The sequence below is a fragment of the Xyrauchen texanus genome, chromosome 44, assembly GCF_025860055.1.
Source record: "Xyrauchen texanus isolate HMW12.3.18 chromosome 44, RBS_HiC_50CHRs, whole genome shotgun sequence".
Classification (NCBI taxonomy): Eukaryota; Metazoa; Chordata; class Actinopteri; order Cypriniformes; family Catostomidae; genus Xyrauchen; species Xyrauchen texanus.
Genome location: NC_068319.1, coordinates 15,083,089 through 15,104,079, shown reverse-complemented (window position 1 = coordinate 15,104,079; position 20,991 = coordinate 15,083,089). Strand labels below are relative to the sequence as shown.

Sequence of the window (20,991 nt, the reverse complement as noted above, 5' to 3'; positions counted from 1 at the left end):
CATTGATGGCGAAAAACTATGCACATTAACTGGCCAAATTGTGTCTGAAACGCAACTTACTCAATATTAACTTCTGGTATAAAACTGTAGTATCAAATCAATTAAACTCAACTAATACACCGAAGGCCGGTATATAGTACAGCATTGCTCTTGTTTGTGTGATTATTATACTGTTATATGTCTCAATGTATCAACAGAGTCTAAACGATTCGAATCTTGTCGATTTAAGCATTCTATGATGCCCAAATGTGTAGTCTAGGTATATAACTCTCTTTATCATACTTACTCTCTGGTAATGGGGCTCATAGCAGATACATCTGAATACATTTACATTTAAGCATTTGGCAGACGCTTTTATCCAACGCCACTTACAGAGCCCTTATTACAGGGACAATCCCCCCGGAGCAACCTGGAGTTAAGTTCCTTGCTCAATGATCGAACCACCAACCTTCTAATTACTAGTTTACCAGTTATGTGCATTAGACCACTACAACACCACCACCCCCACATCTCTAAGGACTGATATTAAGGAGTTTGTATATTTACATATGTTACACACACACAGCCCAGAAGGGTGTTAACAAGTTTTTGTATATGTATCGAGTCACTCAAGAAAAGAGGCATAACTCTGCTTCGACGGGTGGCAGAGGACGAATCTCAGTTATCAGCACATCTTATCAAGTGGCTTGTTGAGCATGTTACCGTGGATAAGTTGTGCATGTGGAGGCTTCACGCTATTCTCCGTGGCATCCATGCACAACTCACCACGTGCCCCACCGAGAGCGAGAGCCACATTATAGCGACCGCGAGGAGGATACCATGTGAATTTCGTTGCTTAGGAGACATGGCTGGAGTCACTCAGCACAGCCTGGGTTCGAACTTGCGACTTCAGGGGTGATAATCAGCATCTTTACTTGAACTACCCACCCCCGCCTTATTATCTATTTTAGCTGCAAGTCTTTTGTCAATAACCTAAGCACAAAATTATAATTTTAATGTCCAGATCCCTCACATACATTCTCTGTCAAAAAAGCCCTCTCTTTCTTTCTGAAAAGCAGGTAACTAATGCTACCAGTGAAGGCTGGAATGACTAAAGATCTACTGCTAGACAGTCATGCTGTGTCCACTGAGAACTAAAACTTAACTTTGAGCCTCCATGTGATCTTGTACTCATCAAGGATTTTAATCGAGAACACAAGAGCATTATGTCGAACAGATGCCCAATGTAAAAAGTGAGTGTGTTGTGGTAAGATCCTGTTGCAGTCGCAGAGTTCAAAGCACACAGACTTTCACACTAGCAGATGGCGAGCACACCATAACTGACATGTACACCAAAAGGATTACAAGACCACACCTGTTTACTGTCAGTAACGAAAAGAAATAGAATTCTTTCTTTCACCTATCAACTAGCTTATGAAGAAGCTTCTTTTCTAAACTCAGTAACACTAATGAGCAAAGCAATACACTGGTGTAATAGTCATATGCATACAAACGAACACACACCTACCCATCTAGCAGATCCACATGCTGCCTGTGATGGCTGTTTTGTCCTGCCATAAAACTAGTATCCCCTGCAGTGGTTGAATGACACACACACTGCTCCATTCGACCTTAGTGGTTTAAACCCAGTGGGTTGTACCATAGTGTTTGAGGAGGTGGAGAATCTCCACTGGAGATCATAGTGTATGTGTGTGTGATTTGAGGCCAGCAGGATGAACACTTTTGCAAGAGAGAGGGAAGGACCTGACACACAGAGAGAAACCGTTGACTATCACACTGAGCTTGCACACATCCAGTACACACAGATCATCCTGCAAAAGCAACTATTAACAAGGGATATAAGCTGTGTCTGGATTTGTGAACTGTCAAGTGTATTTACAGCATTCGATGATAAACATACTTTCTGGTGGTTCAAAATGTACATTCTTTAGGTATGCAGGTGAGTGGTATGAATGCATTTCTGGCTGTACTTCATACAGAAATATGGGCATTGTCCCATGACCCAAATACAGTGTTTCCCCATAAATGAATTTAGCAGCACACTGCTGAAATTTCTCATGGTTCATTAATATTCTTGACGCAACATAACACTAGCTAGCTTAAGTCTGCTGCCAGTTTTCAACACTATGCGAAGTAGTGATGTTTCATTCATGAACTAATCTGTCTTTTTGAACACAACTTTAAACTAAATGAATCATTATTGCTCACCTACAGTCTCTTATTTAACATTCACTGACGTCTGGAAACCAATAAGCTCTAGTTTGATGTGCAAAACTGTAAAGATTGACTATAGCGCAAACCAATAGCATTCGAGTGCAGGCTGTGAAGGACCATATCATTGGTTTGACCCACTGAACAAATATGCCCATTCAGTGAATGAGCAAGGATCAGGATCTTTTGATTGAAATCCTAGAATCCTAGAATCACCCCTGGTTTATATTATCTATATATATTTAATGTAGATAATATAAACACCTAAAATTACTTGCACTATTTTTATTAAACAATAAAAAAGTGCAAGTAATTTTAGGCGTTGAGGCATTTCATTACTTGACAGTTATTACTACAGCTAACTGAGCTTCAACAGCCATTTAAGTGTCAAAAGCTCCCAATAAATAAACACACACATGATAAGGTGTACATGAATAACCAATCTATAAGAAACAACAGTGAAAATAAGTTCCTCTGGTTTTGATAAGAAAGTAACATTTAACCACAAGGAAAATTTTTCTTGTGTATTTATAGCACTTACAGTTAAAAAGAGCCATTTAACACCCAGTTCTCCACCATTTTTATATTATTCACTGCTTTGTATATAATGTCTTCTCAGCTCCTGTGGCAAAGTTGCATAGTAAAATATCTAGTAGATTAAATATCTACTTTAGAATCTCGCAGAATGTTGACAGTCATCTAGGGTGTTTCACGGCTACTTTTTTTTTTATAAATACTGAAGATTCAGAAATACTATTCAACTGACATATTGCTTTATTGATTTCATAAAGCCCAAAATTTCAGTAGTCGGTATCGATGCCAGGGAAATTTCACGGTTCTCAATACCAATTTCGATACTACAGAAAACATTTGCTAATATGATAATGTGCTATTGAACACACTCCTTTAGCCTAAAGTTAAATTTCAATGTAAATAATAAATTATTAAAAGATATGCATGTTTCCTTTAAGCAGGGCCCTACTGAAATCTGTTTTATTTTTTTCCCAAATCTTTTTTCCTTTGTTTTAATTTTTTATAATTTTTACAGAATTCCATGTTTTAAAGTTTAATTTCATTTCATTATCAGAATTGTGTCTAATCAAACATTTTTAACTTTTAAAAACTTTTAACAAGGAAAAAATAGAACAATTAATTATCAACGTACCATAGGATTTTTTAACAAACTTTTATTCAGTAAAAAAGCACGCTTGATTCTGATAAATTGCTTATTTTTGTACTATTATTACAATCAATATTAATTAATCATTATTTTTATTATTATTACAATTATTATTTTTATTATTTCTACAGTATTATATTTTACTATACAGTTATAATATATTTCTGTTGCCATTTCTTCCATTTCAGGCATTTAGCTTTTATTATGAATCGTGCTTTTAATTTGATGCCTGTTTTTGACATAAGATTAACTTCCCCAGATAATCAGTTAGCTACATGGCCCAGTGTGATCATTAAAGTGCAAATGCTCTGATTTAATTATATAAAGTATATAAAAATAACGCTTAAGAGTGGATCAGTGCTCTGCTCTGTCATCTCTCATTCAACGCAAATTATTCTCATAGTCTGTGGAGTCTCCAGTGTATGAGTGCTCTGCTTCACACATTCATTTTCAGCTCATGCAGCTCATGAAAACTAAGATTGCAGCATTTCACGGTTTAATTATCGCACATGACATATCACGATTTTAATTTGATTAGTTGTGCATTTCAGTGTTAAAAACAGTTACAGAGCACACGCTTATCTGAAAGCAGTTGTGTCTCATTAAGTACAGGATTGAGTCAGAGCTCGGTACTACCAGTACTGTAGAATCACTGGTATAGTTCCATCATAGTTTTTTTATTGTAGTACCGACTTGGTACCAAAGTACCAGTACTTTTGACAACACTATAACAACCACTACGAACACCCCTGGCAATCACTTTACATTTAGCACAGAGTTTTGGCTGGACAATCTAGTTATTTTTATTATTGCTAATAAATTATATGATGACATTAAAGTATGTTTGTTTTCACATTTGTTTCCGTAATAACTGTTTTAACTCAAAAATTGTGTGCTTGTGTGCATATTTATAAGCGAATGGCTGCAATCTCTTCTTTAAAACACTGACATATACTGAATTCTGCCTCTTTAAATGACCATTAGTGCCATGTCCCTCAGGGAACTTCAATCAGTTTTCTTGTTTTTTTCCTCTCTCACTCAGGTTTCATGTTTTAATCCATTCAAACAGGACAGCAATTGCACTCAGTCTCTCTCTCTCTCTCTCTCTCTCTCTCTCTCTCTCTCTCTGTGTGTGTCTCAGGGGACAGAGTGCTGCCCTTCACTGAGATCTCTGGTAACATAAGCCTTCCAACAGCCCACAAAAACTGGCACTTACCAGCTCTCACAGCCCCTGTGTGTGTGTGTGTGTGTGTGTGTGTGTGTGTGTGTGTGTAAAGCTCTCTCATTACCCGTGGATCATGTTTCAGTAAATTGGGGATTAGAGGCACACATGCTGTGTGTGTGTATGCCTTAGGGGTGTTAGGATTGAGCCACCTGGAAACGCAGCCTTCCCAGGGCATGGCCGTAAACCAATCCTTAGGCTCAACCTGTTGCTACAGAAACTCAAAGCAGAGTCTCTCTTCTCTCTTTCACTGTTTGGATCTCTGTCTCCTCTTCCTATATCGTTCTGCTACACTTTGATAAGTTTTTACTTTTAAATCAAACTCAATAGATGGTTCTCTGTGTTGGCATGGTAAACGACAGAAAGTGGGGCTGAAATTAGGCGTGCGAGTCTGGTGAAGTATTCTGTGTGTGTGTTCTGCAAGTCTTCATTAGTTTATTTGAAGTGCTAAGGGGAAGCCAAAACGGCCAGCTGCCCCGGGAGTCTCTCCACACACTTTTCAATATGACAGAGTTTGGGTGGGTGGGAGAGTTGTTGGGCAAAGCAATACCCTTTTAGACCCTGCGTGGTCTTGGGTTGGGTTAGTGTCGGAACACAGCCGGCTCTGTGCAGGGCAGCTCTCTCAGAGGAGGCCGTGGCCAGGACAGACACATTGACACACAAACATATACACTTGTGATGGGCCGAGCACAGAGAGTCATATATCATGTCTGAGATAGTCTCCTATGTGTGTCAGTAGGCAGTAGCTCTCAGAATTCTATGAATTTGCATGTGTTTGTGTTGTATCTAATCTAAGCAGCAGCCCTCAGCAGGGTGAGTTGTTTGCTTTTCCAGTGTCCCATAAGTCCAAGCACAGAAGGTCCAGACTGAAATGTCTGGTTTAGGATGTCACTGTTTGTATAAAACTTGATGCACGGGATAAAGACTGCCATTTAAAACCAAATTCAAACAGCGTCTTCTCAGAGCAATGTAATCTGGAACAGATGGAGACAATCCTGTGGATGGGACAGCTCTTCATAGAGCTTATGAAAGAACAGGCAGAGTGTGGAATCTCCCATAAATGGAAGCAACGGTGATAAAATGGAACATTTCACACTTCATTAGTGCTTATTTATATGAAAGCACACATTGAATTTTCCCTCCAGTGAAGAATTCTCAGGGGCAACCACATGCTGTCCTGAATTGAGTACAGCCTCCAGGCAGCCTGGTTTTACTCTTTTCCTGCAAAATCATCTATCAAAAGGCCTTACTTTATATCAAAAATATAGTTTAATTAGCATGTTGCTAAGCTAATGACGTGATACTCCAAAACACAAAAATACATGGCACACACAAATATGAGGTGGGGGATTTGCACGAAACCTGTCAAGAAAATGTCCTGGTCATATTTAAAACAAAACCAATAAAAAAAATAGGAAATTTTATTTTGTATTTAGAAAATGAAGCCTAAATTTGGAAATTCAGACATGTTATGTAATGAGAATTGGGGGGGTAATATATGCTGAATTTTCCTGAATATGTCATCACAATGAAAATAAATAAATAAAATAAAATAAAATAATATATATATTTTGTTTTTTTGTTTTTTGCATTGTGATGACATTTTCAGGAAAGTTCAGCGTATATTACCCCTCACTTCTCATTACATAACATGTCTGAAGGGATTTAAATTAATTATTCCCCACTATTTTAAATTATGATTCTGTAACTGTATCACATCTATTCCACCACATTTATTACTGTGTAACAGTATAATGATTTTTTAAATAGAAATCAGCAAAAATAAAAGGTAGTACCAAGGCAGTACTAAAGTGATGTATAAATACAATAATTAATCTTTTTTTCACATTATAGCAATGAGAATTCATCCGCTGAAGATTTTTGGCATAAAATGCTATTTTCGATTTTTGTCCGAAAGACAAAAAAAGCATAACATTTTGGGCAGAATTTTTTTCGTTAATTTAAACTGGTCAATGACCATCTTTTTTAATGTTGCGCTAATGAAATTAGGTGAAAATTGTGCGTAATTGTCATGAAAATAAAGTAACAATTAGTGATGCACCCAGAAGAAAATTCTGGATTTAAATTAGACATTGTTTAGAAACCTACAATTTTAGAACTACACATTTCATTATAAAACAGACAGAAAAGAATCACATAGGAAAATGTGTAGCCTATTCAGACAACCTTTACTGTTAATGACCCTACTGGATAATACAGCGACAAAATGAAGAGGAATTTCAGTGATATACAATAATAACATTTCAGTCTTCATTTCTTAACTTTAAAACCCTCTTGCTTTTATTTTGAAGGAACATTCTGTAGGCTAGTTCAAAGTAGTGTTCATTTACTTCTCATCTGATGGTGCGCTCCTCCGGGGTCATTCTAAATGCATTTTTTAAGCAAACCGAACTATTAACATCTACATCTGAGATGGAGTTCATGTGGAGCGCTCACATATCACGAGCGTGCTCTCTCTCTCTCTCTCTCTCTCTCTCTCTCTCTCTCTGTGTGGGTGTGTGTATCAACAACATAGTGCTCATTCACTAAAGTGCTCCTCGACACAGACTGTATTAAAGGTGCTGTAAACGATATCAGCCGTCCCCTCTTTTCAAAATCCACACTTCAAAAATAACAAATTAGCTTTATTGAGACCGAAATCGTGCACAAACGATTGTTTAAAAAAACAGCAGCAAAATGGCGCCCTCAACAGACAACTGTTATGAACAACATGGATTAAAAATGGCAGTAAGTCTCAATAATTCAGAAAATTCGGTGCATCCCTCGTCACCATGTAAAAAAAATTGAATTGTCCTAAAAATAGGCTTAATTTTCTATATGCAAAATTTAAGTTCTGTATGATCTTGTGATCGCTCCAGGAGCTTGAAGACATTTTCAGTTTCACAGCATTTCAATGGGTAATTCAGGAGAAATGATTGGAAGAGAGAGAGAGAGAGGCAGAGGTGAAGATAGGTCTTCCTTATCCTGCCCTGCAGGGCCAAAGGCGTTTATTTTACCCCTGCATAGTTTTGAGTAAGTGTCAGCAGAAGAAAAGATGAGAGATAGAGGGAGGGCTTGAGAGAGTGAGTGAGATAGGAAACAAAATTCTTGAGGGAGCAATTAAATCTCTCCATTTCCTAGATACGAGCTCACATTCTGCAGTCAGTCTGTTCACCAGCTGTGCCTCTACTTTTGTTTTTTCATCCCCCTTTCCAACTGAATGTTCAGTGTTTACTATTTGAGTGAGGAGCTCTCTACCCCTGAGAGACCACAGGGGTGGCAGAGAGGCAGTTTTCCCACCCAGAAGGTGGTCAGTCAAAACTTCTATCCTCAGCTTCCACCGTGGGTGTCCAAAAGTTATGTTTCTCTCTTTATGGGTCACAGTTCCTGCCTGGCTTGGCCCTACTTCAGCCTGGTGCTTATCTATAGAAAAAACATCTAGCACCTCTGCTGGTGAACTGTTTTACCTTCTGGACTTGTTACAGCTGTGCACAGCTCTTATTTCAGTCTTAATGGCACACAGTTGTGCTTGTTTGACTTCAGATCAGGGATCATTTTTTACTTCAGCACAAAACGGCCACCAACTGCTATCTGGAGACTTGGATAAAGGCCCAATCTTGCCCTGTGCTCTTTCTTGGTATATCAGAAAAAGTACAAGGGAAGGGTTTTTCAAGACAAACTCTACGCACAAAAGTGAATCTAAGATGACATTTTACAGTGTGTGACGATAGAGAGCCCACAGGCAATTAAATCTCTCATCTCTTTAATTGCAGCTGAACAGTTAAGGCCACTAATATTTTCCCAATGTGATAAGGTTATGCCGAGCAAAGTCTGTGCCTGACAACTTAAGCAGCAGATCTAATCCTGCATTAGTTAAACACATGGGCAGACATCTCAATAAATACTTCAATGGAGTATTGAGAAAGAGATTGAAGGGATTACAGTTATCGTCACACGCACATCCAAGCCAGATGACCCTCTAATATATAAAAACACATATGCAGATATATATAAAGACTGGCCTTAAATTCGGTGGGGTGAAGTGAACGTCTGTGAAGGCAAGGTTCAATTTATATAGCCAAAAAAAGAAAAACACCGCATAATTGGTTCCAGATCAGTAAGAAATGGCAATAAAAATAGAGGCACAACCTTTGACCTAACTGACCACTGAACTTCTCTTGAGGGCAGGGCATGTCTGACATGGTTAGGAGACTGTATTGGTCTTAAATCAAGAGCTATTACTATTTGACGAACTTCATAATTGATTGACTCTCTTTATCCCATGATTACTCACCTCTCCTTCTCTCTGTGGTTAAGCTCTGGTTGTCTAGAGGCCTAATTACTGCTTCTCTGAGGTTTTTGTTAGAATATACTTTAGCGCGCACGCACGCACACACACACACCCCTCAGCTAGATCTCTGCTCGTTAATCATTCTGTAACCACTGACATATGCATAACTGGACAAAACGATTGACAGACCTGGGAAAAAGTAGAAAAAGTGGATGAGACAGGAGTGAAAGAGAGAAATAAAGCTAGAATTTTCATCTTGTCCAAACATCACTTCTGTTTTTACTTTCTGTCCCTCACTCATGTCAGTTAACCTCACTCTGTTGCAGAAGAAGTAGGCGTTAAGACCACCAGATGTTCTATATTTATACATTTTTATATACATAAATTTAAATTTGATACAGTTCAATGTCAGCTACTGTAGTGTGTAATTTGTTTTATGACAATTTTAGTAAAAAAAAAGTATTGCTTAATTGCTGTAAACAAATGATGCAATTCTGCTACACTGGGTCTCAGTGTGAACTGATTATTTTTCATTTGTTTTGAACAGATTATTTAACATAATATATACACACACACACACTAGGGATGCACAATTAATCAAAAAACGAATTGAGATTACAATTATAGCAGTCACAATTAACTGATTGTGAAAAGGGTCAATTGCATATTTACAATGTATTATTTGACCGTTAGGTGCAAGAATGCAATGACAAATCAGAAACATTTAAATCAATGGTGCTCAATTTTACAAACAACTGAACTCAGAGTGGCTTTTCCACAAACATACTCTAAAGCTTTCTTCATTCAGTTCTTCTCAGATAGAAAGAGACGAGACCAAAAAGGAGGATAGAAATGATAAAGTCAAGTCCAAAACTGTTGCTTGCAGTTGCCTCTCAGTAGGCTCTACTTTTATCTCTGGAGTGTGGCCCATTCAAATGTTTGTGCCTGACATTCATTTAATTTGATAGTTTCCAGACTCCCTACGTTTAGTGTAACATGTCGGATATAGTAGTGTTTATACAATGTCTCTTGTCTCCCCTGCTTCTTTTTCTTTCTCCTTCTCCGCACTATCCTCCAGTCTAACAAGATGGATGGATTTTCTTCAGTCCTTCAACCTCTTAGGTTTGGGAACAAGCTTGGAATGACCTCTTTGAGAAAGAAGGAATCAAGAGAGGGACAGATTGAGAGAGAGTGTAGGAGTGTCGTCGTGAATGTTATGACTGCAGGCGGGACAGACTGAGATGATAGATTGCGTTTAACGAGTGTCTGACTTCCAATTCATCATCAGTTCGCTCCATGCTTGCCGTCTCCATCTCTCCTTCCAGCACCAGCAGTGTGCAGCTCTAGTTAAAGCTGTTATGTTTTAAAACATACCCTCATTCCCTGACATAACCACTTTATTTTCCGGTATAAGCCACTTCCAGCTATTTTAGCTATGCAAAAATACTACATAATGCTGCTTTATATTTCAGCCTGGCAATGAACGTTGACATATTATTACCATTAATGACGATTTTTTATAAACTCATTGGTTTTGAGCGCATATAGTTTAACCGTTTATCACATTTTGCCATCATTTGCCAATCACACACTGTTGCATAGGCAGAATGAATGAAATCAGGCACTGACACGGACAGTCCTGGGTGCCGTCTTGAAACGCCTCCAATTTTACACAACCAGAAGAGAGAAGAAAGATGCAGGGTAAATTATGCTTCAACTTTCTTTGCACCAAAACTGCATCTAGTTTCATTTTGGCAAAATAATAAATGCATTTTACTCTCCGTTCATGTTAGAGAGCATTCTTAATTTCTTAGCGGTGCATAGTAAACAGAAATGCAGATCTCACATTCAGCATGGCTTATGAAACATCGCCTTTGAACTGCATCATCACAATCTCGGTAAAGTAAGAAGCAGATTTTATTACCGTCTCTTCAATACAACAACACAGAGCAACAATGAATGATTTACTTACTCTTTTACTATAAATACTAACATTGTTTTCCGGCCGCCCAGGTATATTAATGGCCGCCAAAGTATATTTGCTGACACATTTTGTATTTGTCCGAAAGAACGACACCATCTGTGATTGACTAACTAGTGGACAATCTCCCCTCGCTCTACCCCTCCTGTACATGTTCATTCTGCTATTGAGACAAGGGTCTACTGACAATCACACATGCGCTGCAGAGAAACACACATAGAGAGAGAGAGAGAGAGAGAGAGAGAGAGAGAGAGAGAGAGAGAGAGAGAGAGAGAGAGAGAGAGAGACGTTCTCCGGTATTACGTAAGAAGACGTGGACATGGTGGATATTTTACAAGCACGGACCAGGCAAAGCAACTCCTCCTTTTCTCCTTATTGTGTAATTGTTCTGACTTTGGAAGTAGCTTCCAATTCTGTGAAAGAAAGAGGTAACTATTCTGCGTTTGGTAGCTACAAGGCAGAGTATTCAGCACACGTAACATGCACAACGTGCAGCAAAGTTGTTTTCTTTTGGGGCTATGGCAGTTAGAAAGACACAGATTAATTTCAGCTAAGACAACACATTTTTCATGCATTTACTCAGTAGATATGAGCATTCAAAAATATTTTAAGAGAATACGGCATGAGGATGAGGAAGAGAGGGCACTGCAGATAACTTAGCCAATGTTAGCTTTTAGCGTGAAATGGCAATAAATAAATGCATAAGCCTCAATAATTATGTGTCAGTTAATTTGATATGAAATTACAATTGCAATCAACAATTAAACAAAATGCAGAAACCAAATTAAGATTCAAACTTGTTCGCAATTCCAGTCAGTCAGTGAATCTGCTGGCACAAGTAGTTAGAGTGCAGAGGGAGAGGCAGCTGCATCAGATCCCAGTCTGGTACAAGCAGGTGCAGGTGACCAGGCAGCACAGTTACAAGCATCCCATTCACAGAGAGAGACATTATATGACAGAGCAAGGAGAATTCCATAATTTAAATGCTGCAATACCAATGCATAATTTTCATATTCCAAGCATCTTAACTAAGGATGGAACCCTGACTTTCTCAAAATACCACAGTTCAAGAATTGTCTCTATGTCAACCAGCATGATACGAATGGCATTTGCAATGCCAGATTTGTAATAAAACATATTTGTGTAAGAATTAACACTTTTTTAAGGAATGTTTTGCAGAGTGTGCAGGCAACACAAGCCTCCATTAAAGAAAGGCCCCTTAAAACAGGCTTTCATAGAAGTTGGGGCTCTTGTATTCAGCAAGGTTTATGTGGAGTGCTACGTCTCCACAGACCCTCATCAATATAGTATAAAGGAGGAGGACTCACTTGCATCAGCTATATCATTTTTTAATTTTTTTTTTACGTATAGCTCATTACTGCAACCTATTAACCATGTTTGGCCCATATAATTAATTACTTCTTTGCTCTTTGGTCTAGGCTACTCAGTGATGCAGGATTTTGAGTCCACCATTATTATCGAGCATGAGACCATCATACAGGGATTCAAATGTCTTTACTGGCTAGTAAAGAAGGAGATGGCTCACCACACCAACTACCCGAAGCTGTTAAGTCTAGCTAAGCTTTTGGGTTGGGATTACTTTGACAAGCTGAAGGTAAACCTATTACAAATTGATGCATGTAAAATAAGAACTTTAACCACAGGCCTAGCAAAATTTGATTACAATCACACAGAATAGTGGATGAAATGCTGGAGATCCTTGCACAGATAGTAGAGTTGCATATAGTGGAAGAGATAAGGCCATCTCAAGCAATCAGCCTAGAGGTTGACGAAATCTGGATCTGTGAAATATATTATGTTCTATATTATAATATAAATATTCAATAAATCAAAATATTGTGCTAAAGTTCACATGTTATTTGTTGTTTGTCACATTTTTGTGCCGGCAGGTAATGCCAGCCTTTTGCACAAGCTATCACCACAAGTATATTTCACAAGAACTCACATTCGCCAGAAATGCAGCCGTTGCTTAATTTTGCATTGCAAAATAAGGTGGATACAACATTGCTTGCTAATACGCAAGGACAACCACATACACATGCATCACTGGGCAGGCTGTGAGAGTTGGTGGCACTATTGTTTGCTGGCCTTGGGCAGTAAATCAGGACGTTGCCCATGGTGTGTTAACATATGTGTGTTTGCATGTCAGGGGATGAGACATCACCGCAGACTACAAACACAGCAGGCAATGAATTACAGCTTTTCTCTCATCACACACACTCACAAAGTGTCATATATTATGGCCCTTCTCTGTACAAACACAAGAAAAGAGAGAGGGGGACAGAGTCCATACAGACTAAACTGGCTTGGGTCTAGATACTGAAGAACTTCCAGTTCAGGAAGAGCTGACTAAGAACAAATAATGGTAATCAGTTATCTCCACATAAATAGACAGACAGATAGACAGATGTACTTAATTGATCCTCGAGGGGCAATAAAGGAAGCAGATACTGATAACCAATAATTAGCATGTATGTCGATACAGATAAATGATCATTCATTATTCATTATTGTTTTATTATTTTTTTCTTTAACCTAGTACTACTAGTTAATTAATGAAAAGCTACTAATTTTTAACTCATAAAAGCTTAGAAACTCTTAACTGCTGCTATTTAAAATTTGCCAGATGTAAAATGAACCAGAAATGTGTCTATATTACTGATGTGTTAATCTGAATGAGAAATAAATGACAATACACTTGCATACATTTTATGGTGCCCATTTATATTTACAGTAATCCTGATGACTTGCTCACAGAGAATAATTAATTTCTAACAGATGTTATAATGCATAAAACCAAAATGAGGCAATACATTATCAGCATGTAATGAACATTAAACAACAAAACAGACAATAAAAAACATAATCTCTGTATAAATGATGTATAGCCTAATATTTATGCTAGTAGCAAGACTGTAAGTGCAGCGGTGGTTTGTGTGTATAATGTATGTGCGCGCATTGTGGACATGCGCATCTTGTTCACAGAAGCTTATTACAGTGCTCATATGTGGCAATTTCATTGAATAACTTCTGAAATGTGACTACAATAATAATGGGAATAGGTAAAACATCATACAGATCAAAGCACATTAGTTTCACACACAAACTAGTGTCTTTAGCCAACAATTACATTTCATGAAGTAATAAGCGACAATTATAAATATTTAACAATGCAAAAGATTCAGCTTGGCAGGTGAGAAGCCAGTGTCAAGCACATGAAAACAGGAATGCAAATTCATATGAACACAAACATACTTCTCTTGGAGCTTCAGACATTTGCCATAGACTAAAGCATTCAAAGAGTGCTCCACGATCTCAAGAGCTCTCCAGAGCCATCCATCCAGCTCTTAACACCTCTCATCTGCCTCAAACTTAATTTCTCTGCCTATTTTTTCACTCTCTCAACTATGTCATCATTGCTGAAATTACACCTTCCACACAAAGCCTCACCCTGAGTCTGGTATGACAAGACTTCAGCTCATCTGCCTGTAAGCTTGAGTGTGGATTGAGCATGTCAAAGCTGTAAACAGTGCCCTTTCACAGCATGTGACAGAAGGTAGTAGCCAGTAATGTATTTTATTCAACTCATGGCCTACTAAAAAAAACAAAAACCAAAAAAAACAGCAGTCTTATGAATGATGCTAGAAATTAAAATAAATTCCATTCCTGGGAATTATTGCCAAACAAATCAACTGTAATCTGTTTAGTGGTCTTAGCCTCTGTTGGGCAACTGTGGTTGGTCCAAAGTGGGACACTGAGTGAACATTAAGAGAGAGAGGGAGTCTGCTCTTGCTGTGTAAAACATAATACCATACTGAAAATCAGTGGACTTGCAAACTGACTCCAGCTAAAATTTTTCCCATGCATTTAGCTCTGGCTAAAGTACTCTCTCGATTTTTCCCCCTATACATTATCTGCATGGATTTTATTTTGGTCAACAAATGTTAATTACAACACTGATTACAATATAATTATAGGACACATCATTTTACCAGTCGGTTGTAAATAACATTGATATTGCAATCATATTACCTCTGGAGTCACAGAATCCATGATAGAGCATGCACAAACAAATCTCAGTACATAGTTAATTTGGTGACAGTTCATTTGAAGACCCTTCATATTGCTGTTTACACTTTAACTCTGTCCAAAATTGAGCAAAAAGCTACTTAGAAGCACGAGACGCAGACTGCGAATGCACTTATTGAGGCAAGCTGGTTGGCAGCCACCTGCAGGCTATGTGAGAGAGACAGTAATTAAGTCAAACATTTAATGATTCTGCTTAGTAGGAGTGAGAGACAATGAGGAGGAGAAAAAAGAAAACAAGCAACAATTACACTACATTAGGAGGCCAAGGAGAGGAGAGAAGAGGGTCTGTTTTGGCAAAACACCTGTGAAGTAAGCATCTTTGCAAATAGACTATGTGAATTAGAAAAAACAAGTCACCGCTCAGAGGGAGACTTCCTCTTTTTTTACACAAACACAAATTAAAGGTGAAGCGTAAAATTTCTGCGCTACTAGTGGCACCAAAAACTGAATTACAAAAATAAAGTATGTTTACAACCTTTGCCAACACCCCTTAGACTCATCACGCCCTTTTGTTCTCTCTGATTTCCTATGAAAAATATGCCATACTAAATGAAAGGTTATAAATGTTTAACGGCTAAATAAACAAGACCACTATAACATATACACACCAGACAGAAAGTGTGGCAGAAGAATCGGAACATCCAATAACCTCACTGGACTGAACAGCAGCTGGGTGTGCGGGGTATCCAGCACATGAGGATGGATGGTTCTTCTGTTAACCAGTAAGCGCCGTTTCTGATCATTTTGGCACCCTAGGCGGTGGAGAGGTGGCAGTTTATTAGCAACTTGCACAGTGACCTTGTTACTGGTGCTCCCGTTTGCCAGAGTGATCTCATCATTGGTAGATTGTGTGTGCATTCACCTTGAAAATGCAAAGCCAATGTTCTCTCAGATTTTACTACATTCCCTGTTGATGCATCCTTTAGTAAGTCTTTGAATTTTGGCTTTAACATCTGTAGGCAATGCAAAATTTATTTTCCTGTGTACACGTCTGCCATGGTTTATATTTCCCTGGCTGAACAAACAGCCACGCCTCAAACTCATGCTATAGGTTGAGCTAGAAAGGGATGGGTGGAGCTGAGCGTGCCGCTCAAAATATAAACATCAGTCTTATGATGATGCGGGAAGGCTCAGAGTTTATACTTTTGGGGAAGGTAAATCCATGAATGGCTTATTTATATTTGTCAATGAACAATAAACTGGGATAGTATAAAGTTTTTTAATCAATTCAAATTTTGTCAAGGAAGTGGCCAAGTAGTCGTGTACATACTCCATCACATCACATCTTTACAAAAATGTTTATCAAGAAAACTTGCAAAGAGGCAAAACATGACACAAATATTGTTAAAATCTTTAGCGTATAAAATTTACAACAAACGTTGTGTAGCTAGTTTTTAAGACAATGGCATATTCACAACGCAAAGTTATGCATTGTTACTAGCAGGTAACTTCAAGATAAAGTTCACCTGTTTGTGTGCTTCAAGTCTGTGGAGATGCAAGTTGTAATTTTAGGTTTATGTTGTTGATATAGCTAACTGATCTCACATACACTCACTGAACACTTTATTAGGAACACCTGTTCACCTAATTCTTTATACAATTATCTAATCACCCAAACATGTGGCAGCAGCTGCTGCATAAAATGTGGGTCAGGAGCTTCAGTTAATGTTCACATCAACCATCAGAACGGGGAAAAAATGTATCTCAGTGATTTTGACCATGGAATGATTGTTGGTGCCAGACAGGCTGGTTTGAGTATTTCTGTATATTGTTTCTGTATTGAGTATCTTCTGGGATTTTCACGCACAACAGTCTCTGGAGTTTACTCAGAACGGTGCAAAAAATATCCAGTGAGCGGCAATTCTGTGGACAAAAATGCCTTGTTGATGAGAGAGGCCAACAGAGAATGGCCAGACTGGTTCGAGCTGACTGAAAGGCTACAGTAACTCATTGTGGCAGTGGGGGCGTGGTCAAGCGCCTGTCGGGGAGAGGAAGCGGTAAGGGCGCTTGACCACGCCCCCGCTGCCACACTCATGTAACCACTCTGTACAATTGTAGTGAGCAGAATAACATCTCAGAATGCACAACATCTTGAACCTTTTGGCATTTGGGCTACAACAGCAGCTTTGGGAACCATAGTGATCCTAATAAAGTGCTTAGTGAGTGTATATAGTATGTGTTTGTGTGAGGTTATTAACCCTTTAGTAATGTTCATTGTACATGTGCTAAGCTCTTGCAGCTCGAGCAAAGGAACCATCTTCTCCAACATTCAAAAAACCCTACAGCATTATAACTGATCTAAGATCAGTTTTGCTCTGCTCTTGTATAGTTCGATCAAATTTATATTATTCCCTCAAAGGTGACCGTTTCCACTCATCTCACGGTTGAACGAAAGACATTTCATGAGGACTAACCACCTGAGTGTGAAAAATACACAAGTGAACCTCTAGTTCTAGGCTCCAGGCAAATATTGACATCTTTTCTATTGCCTGTCTCTCTGCTCTTCAGTTCTGCTTTGACTTTCTTCTTTTGTCTATAAGGATTAAGAGTCTGAACGACTGGTAAACCTCTGTAACACACAGCCCCCTGCCTATACTCACTGTCTTTCATCTACCGCAAGCTGTCCAATAAAAATATCACAGTGCTTAAATTTATCTGCACCTGTATTTTAGGGGGCGAGCTTCTTCATCATCTCTGCCAATGGAAAGATTTACATATGGCAAGGCGTGAAGAGGACAAGGGGATGTAAAGGAGAGAGAGAAAGACACACATTTAAATGGAAATAGAGTCTGGAGGGAGATGAAGTGGACTGGCAGTTAGTAAGGAGAGACTGCATATTTGTGTACCGTTTCCCAAGCGCAAGCTTTTCAGGAACAGAGGAGGCGGGCCTGTGTTGGTTTAAGGCACACAAAGGGAGTTTTAATCCTTTCAGAGGGGTCGTAATGTCCACAGTGAGGCGTCTCCAAGAGGGAAAGCATCTCTGAAAAAAGGGCTGCCATTCAGGAGCCCCTCTGAACCCTACAAATCAAACCTCTAAATGCCTTCAAAGACCAGAATGTGGGAAATGTGTTTGGGTCCCGAGGGAGTGAAGTAAGGGAAAAGGAGTAACAAGGGGCTTGTCGGCATCAATCAGGCCCTCTCTCTCACCTCCTCGATGGGGTCAGATCTCCTTCCAGCCTCCATCACTTCCCCCATCAAACTCTCCATCCTGGTAACGGACCATTACAGAGGAATGTGGATTCACAAGGCTGGGCTCCATTATGTTGGCCTGCCTGGGGTTGGTAAAATGGGAGAGCTCAAATTCCAAAGGCTTTAAGAGCAAATTAGTGGTCTGCTGATGGGTTCCTGCTGTCTAAAGACACTGAGGTTTAAAACGCCTCAACTGACTCCAGTCTCAATGCCCGGATCCATTGACTCGGTCGTTCTTAACCGCAGACTTCAAACAAACAAACTTCGTATACACATGGTGGGATGTTTCAATGCATACAAAGAGCAGGCGACACGCGTATCGCAACTATGCACTGTATAAACACACAAATAGACATGGCATACAACATCAAATATACGGAATATCAAATCAGCAGGGTAGAATTGCTTCTTCCACTATCGCCATCACAATCTGTGCTGCAGATCCACCACCTTTATTTAGCATTTCACAACCGATCAATTTTCATAACAGAAGCCAGAAGCAGCAGCACATGGGACCTAGTGTGGCGATTACACATGCTGTGCGCCTGAAATGGATTTTCTCATTCATCACTCAGCAGCACATTGGGATCTGTTTAACAGAGTGGCTCTGATGGATTTCTCCCAGCCCATATGCAGTTATAAAGCAAGGATAAACACACTGTGTCTGTAAATGAAATCGTTGTCAGTTTCGAGGAAATGTGCCATTTCCAGTGCCACCCAGGAAAGCAAAACACATTAAACATAATCTTACTGCCATTCTGGTAAATAAAGTCACCAAGAATAATGTAAAGGATCTAATTTTGTAGAGCAATTGCTCATATTTTAGTGTCAATAGAGAATTGTATGCTGAATCAAATCTGCATATAATAGGGATAACTGCAATTATCATCACTTACCATAATAATAATAATAATAATAATAATAATAATAATAAAGTACACTTTAGATTATAATACTAATATTACACCTTTGAAATTTTGCAGCAAAATAACCAGAATAGTAGTCATTTTTAATAATGTGTGAATCATATTATTTGCATCAGTGTGCTTTCACATGAACAATCAGTGTAAAATTGCAAACAAAATATCAACAGCAATTTCACCACATAACGGTGATTTCCACAAGCAGTATGAATAGGAGAAAAGTATGGGAAAAAAAAAATCCACCATACCTTTAATTGCAGCTGTGCTGAAGAGTTTCTCTGAGCTGGCATCTGAGCCCTGAGAGAGACAGAGAAAGAGAGAGTCAGTACATCTGCTTCAGAACTAAGCAGGTGGGCGTCATCATCAAAAGGTAGCTCAGCACTAATGAGCAAGGAAAATGCCTTCATTTCTCTTAGTGGCCACTGGATGGCACTGTGGCTCCATGCGTAAAAACGCGCTGCACTTGTAACCGGGTTGAACGAATTAACATTGCTACTTTATTGTGCAATCACCAAGCGTTGCAATTTACACAGCATTTAGGCAATGAAAGCCTATTTAAGTGACAATGTGGTGTCAAAGGGGCAACGGCTAATTCAACTGGCAAAACAGCAACAAAGATCAGGCATGTAACATGACTCTCCACTCAAAGGATAGTGCTTCAAAAGGAAAAATAACACACAAGCTTAGGCTCAACTCAGTTTTTTTTTTTTTTTTTTTAGGAATTTTACAATGATTAATAAATCACAATAACGAACAGAACAGCATATAATGGAGGTAAACGTGTAATGGAACATAATGTATGGCTTTCACTTGATACATTTCAAAGATATTGTCCGAAAAACAATTTCTGAGGCAATTTTCTGAGGTTTTTGGACAGGTTGTGCAGCACTGACTGTATACATATAGCCTACAGCTTGAGTCAAAATAATACCGACAAGCCTCTCAAATACTTGCCAATTTTTAGACACCTTTCAAGGTCTTCTAAAATAAAAGTAGATATCTGCATGTAAATAGAAAGGCGATTCTGGTAATTAAAAAAGGGAAATAAACAAAAAAATAAATGAAGCCCATAAATAGCAGTAATAATAATAACAACGCATCAATTAACAAATTAAAATTATTATGATTATCATCATCACCAATGACGTCAAGATATTTCCACATAAAGATCCGTTTTATTGAAACCACAACAGACACACATTTGGCAGCATTCATTGCGGAGATTTCAACTACAATTGAGCACAATCATCAAGAGCCCATAATGACAAGGACACAGCGCTCCAATCCTCCAAAAGACATCAAACAATCCACGGAAATTATTAAATTTAATTTTCCCATAAAACGTCGAATGACACTGATGTCTGTATCAAAATATGAACTAAGCATCGTCTTGAGTGTTTTTTGTTTGTTTTCTGTGGGGATCGGAGATGAACGCGTGTACCTTTTGATGTGGCGAGGTTGGCACGGAGGAGAATAACAAGTCAAGAAATCACTTTTGCGGTTCAGTAAATACGGCTCCGTTTCACATTCTGTTTGTCAAACAATGTAATCCACAAACAGGCGGCGAATTCCTCTCACTCCCTTTGAACGAATGACAGCCATGCAAAATAAGAAGCCTTTTTCCCCAGGCAAGAAAAAAAAAAAAACATCCACCGATAGAAAAGCGCGGAAAGCTCAAAGCGCGAGAGGCTCTCGGACAAAGGCAGCCATGTGTCTCGTATTAAAGAGAATGAGCTTCGTGAGCAGAGACTAAGGTATACGGCGAGCTGGCCGTGTGAAATCCTCGCCAACCGTCGCGTAACCGACTCTCCCGTTGATGCGCTTTTGTGTCAGGCGCGCGCTCAGTCAGGAACTATCCGCGCGAGCATACAGACTCGCCTCTCT

General features: G+C 38.8%; 1 protein-coding gene across 5 annotated transcripts in view; it reads right to left on the bottom strand.

Annotated features, from left to right (window-relative positions):
• The window catches only part of LOC127636531 (autism susceptibility gene 2 protein homolog), a 420,619-nt gene that overhangs the window by 26,296 nt on the left and 373,332 nt on the right, over window positions 1-20,991 (bottom strand). For 4 of the 5 annotated variants that reach the window (XM_052117112.1, XM_052117113.1, XM_052117114.1 and 1 more), the window contains one exon: window positions 19,356-19,404. In XM_052117112.1, coding sequence (XP_051973072.1) covers window positions 19,356-19,404 — 49 coding nt within the window. Of the gene's footprint in view, window positions 1-1,507; window positions 1,640-19,355; window positions 19,405-20,991 lie in introns of those variants that run through there. The other variant, XM_052117118.1, reaches the window with a different exon arrangement.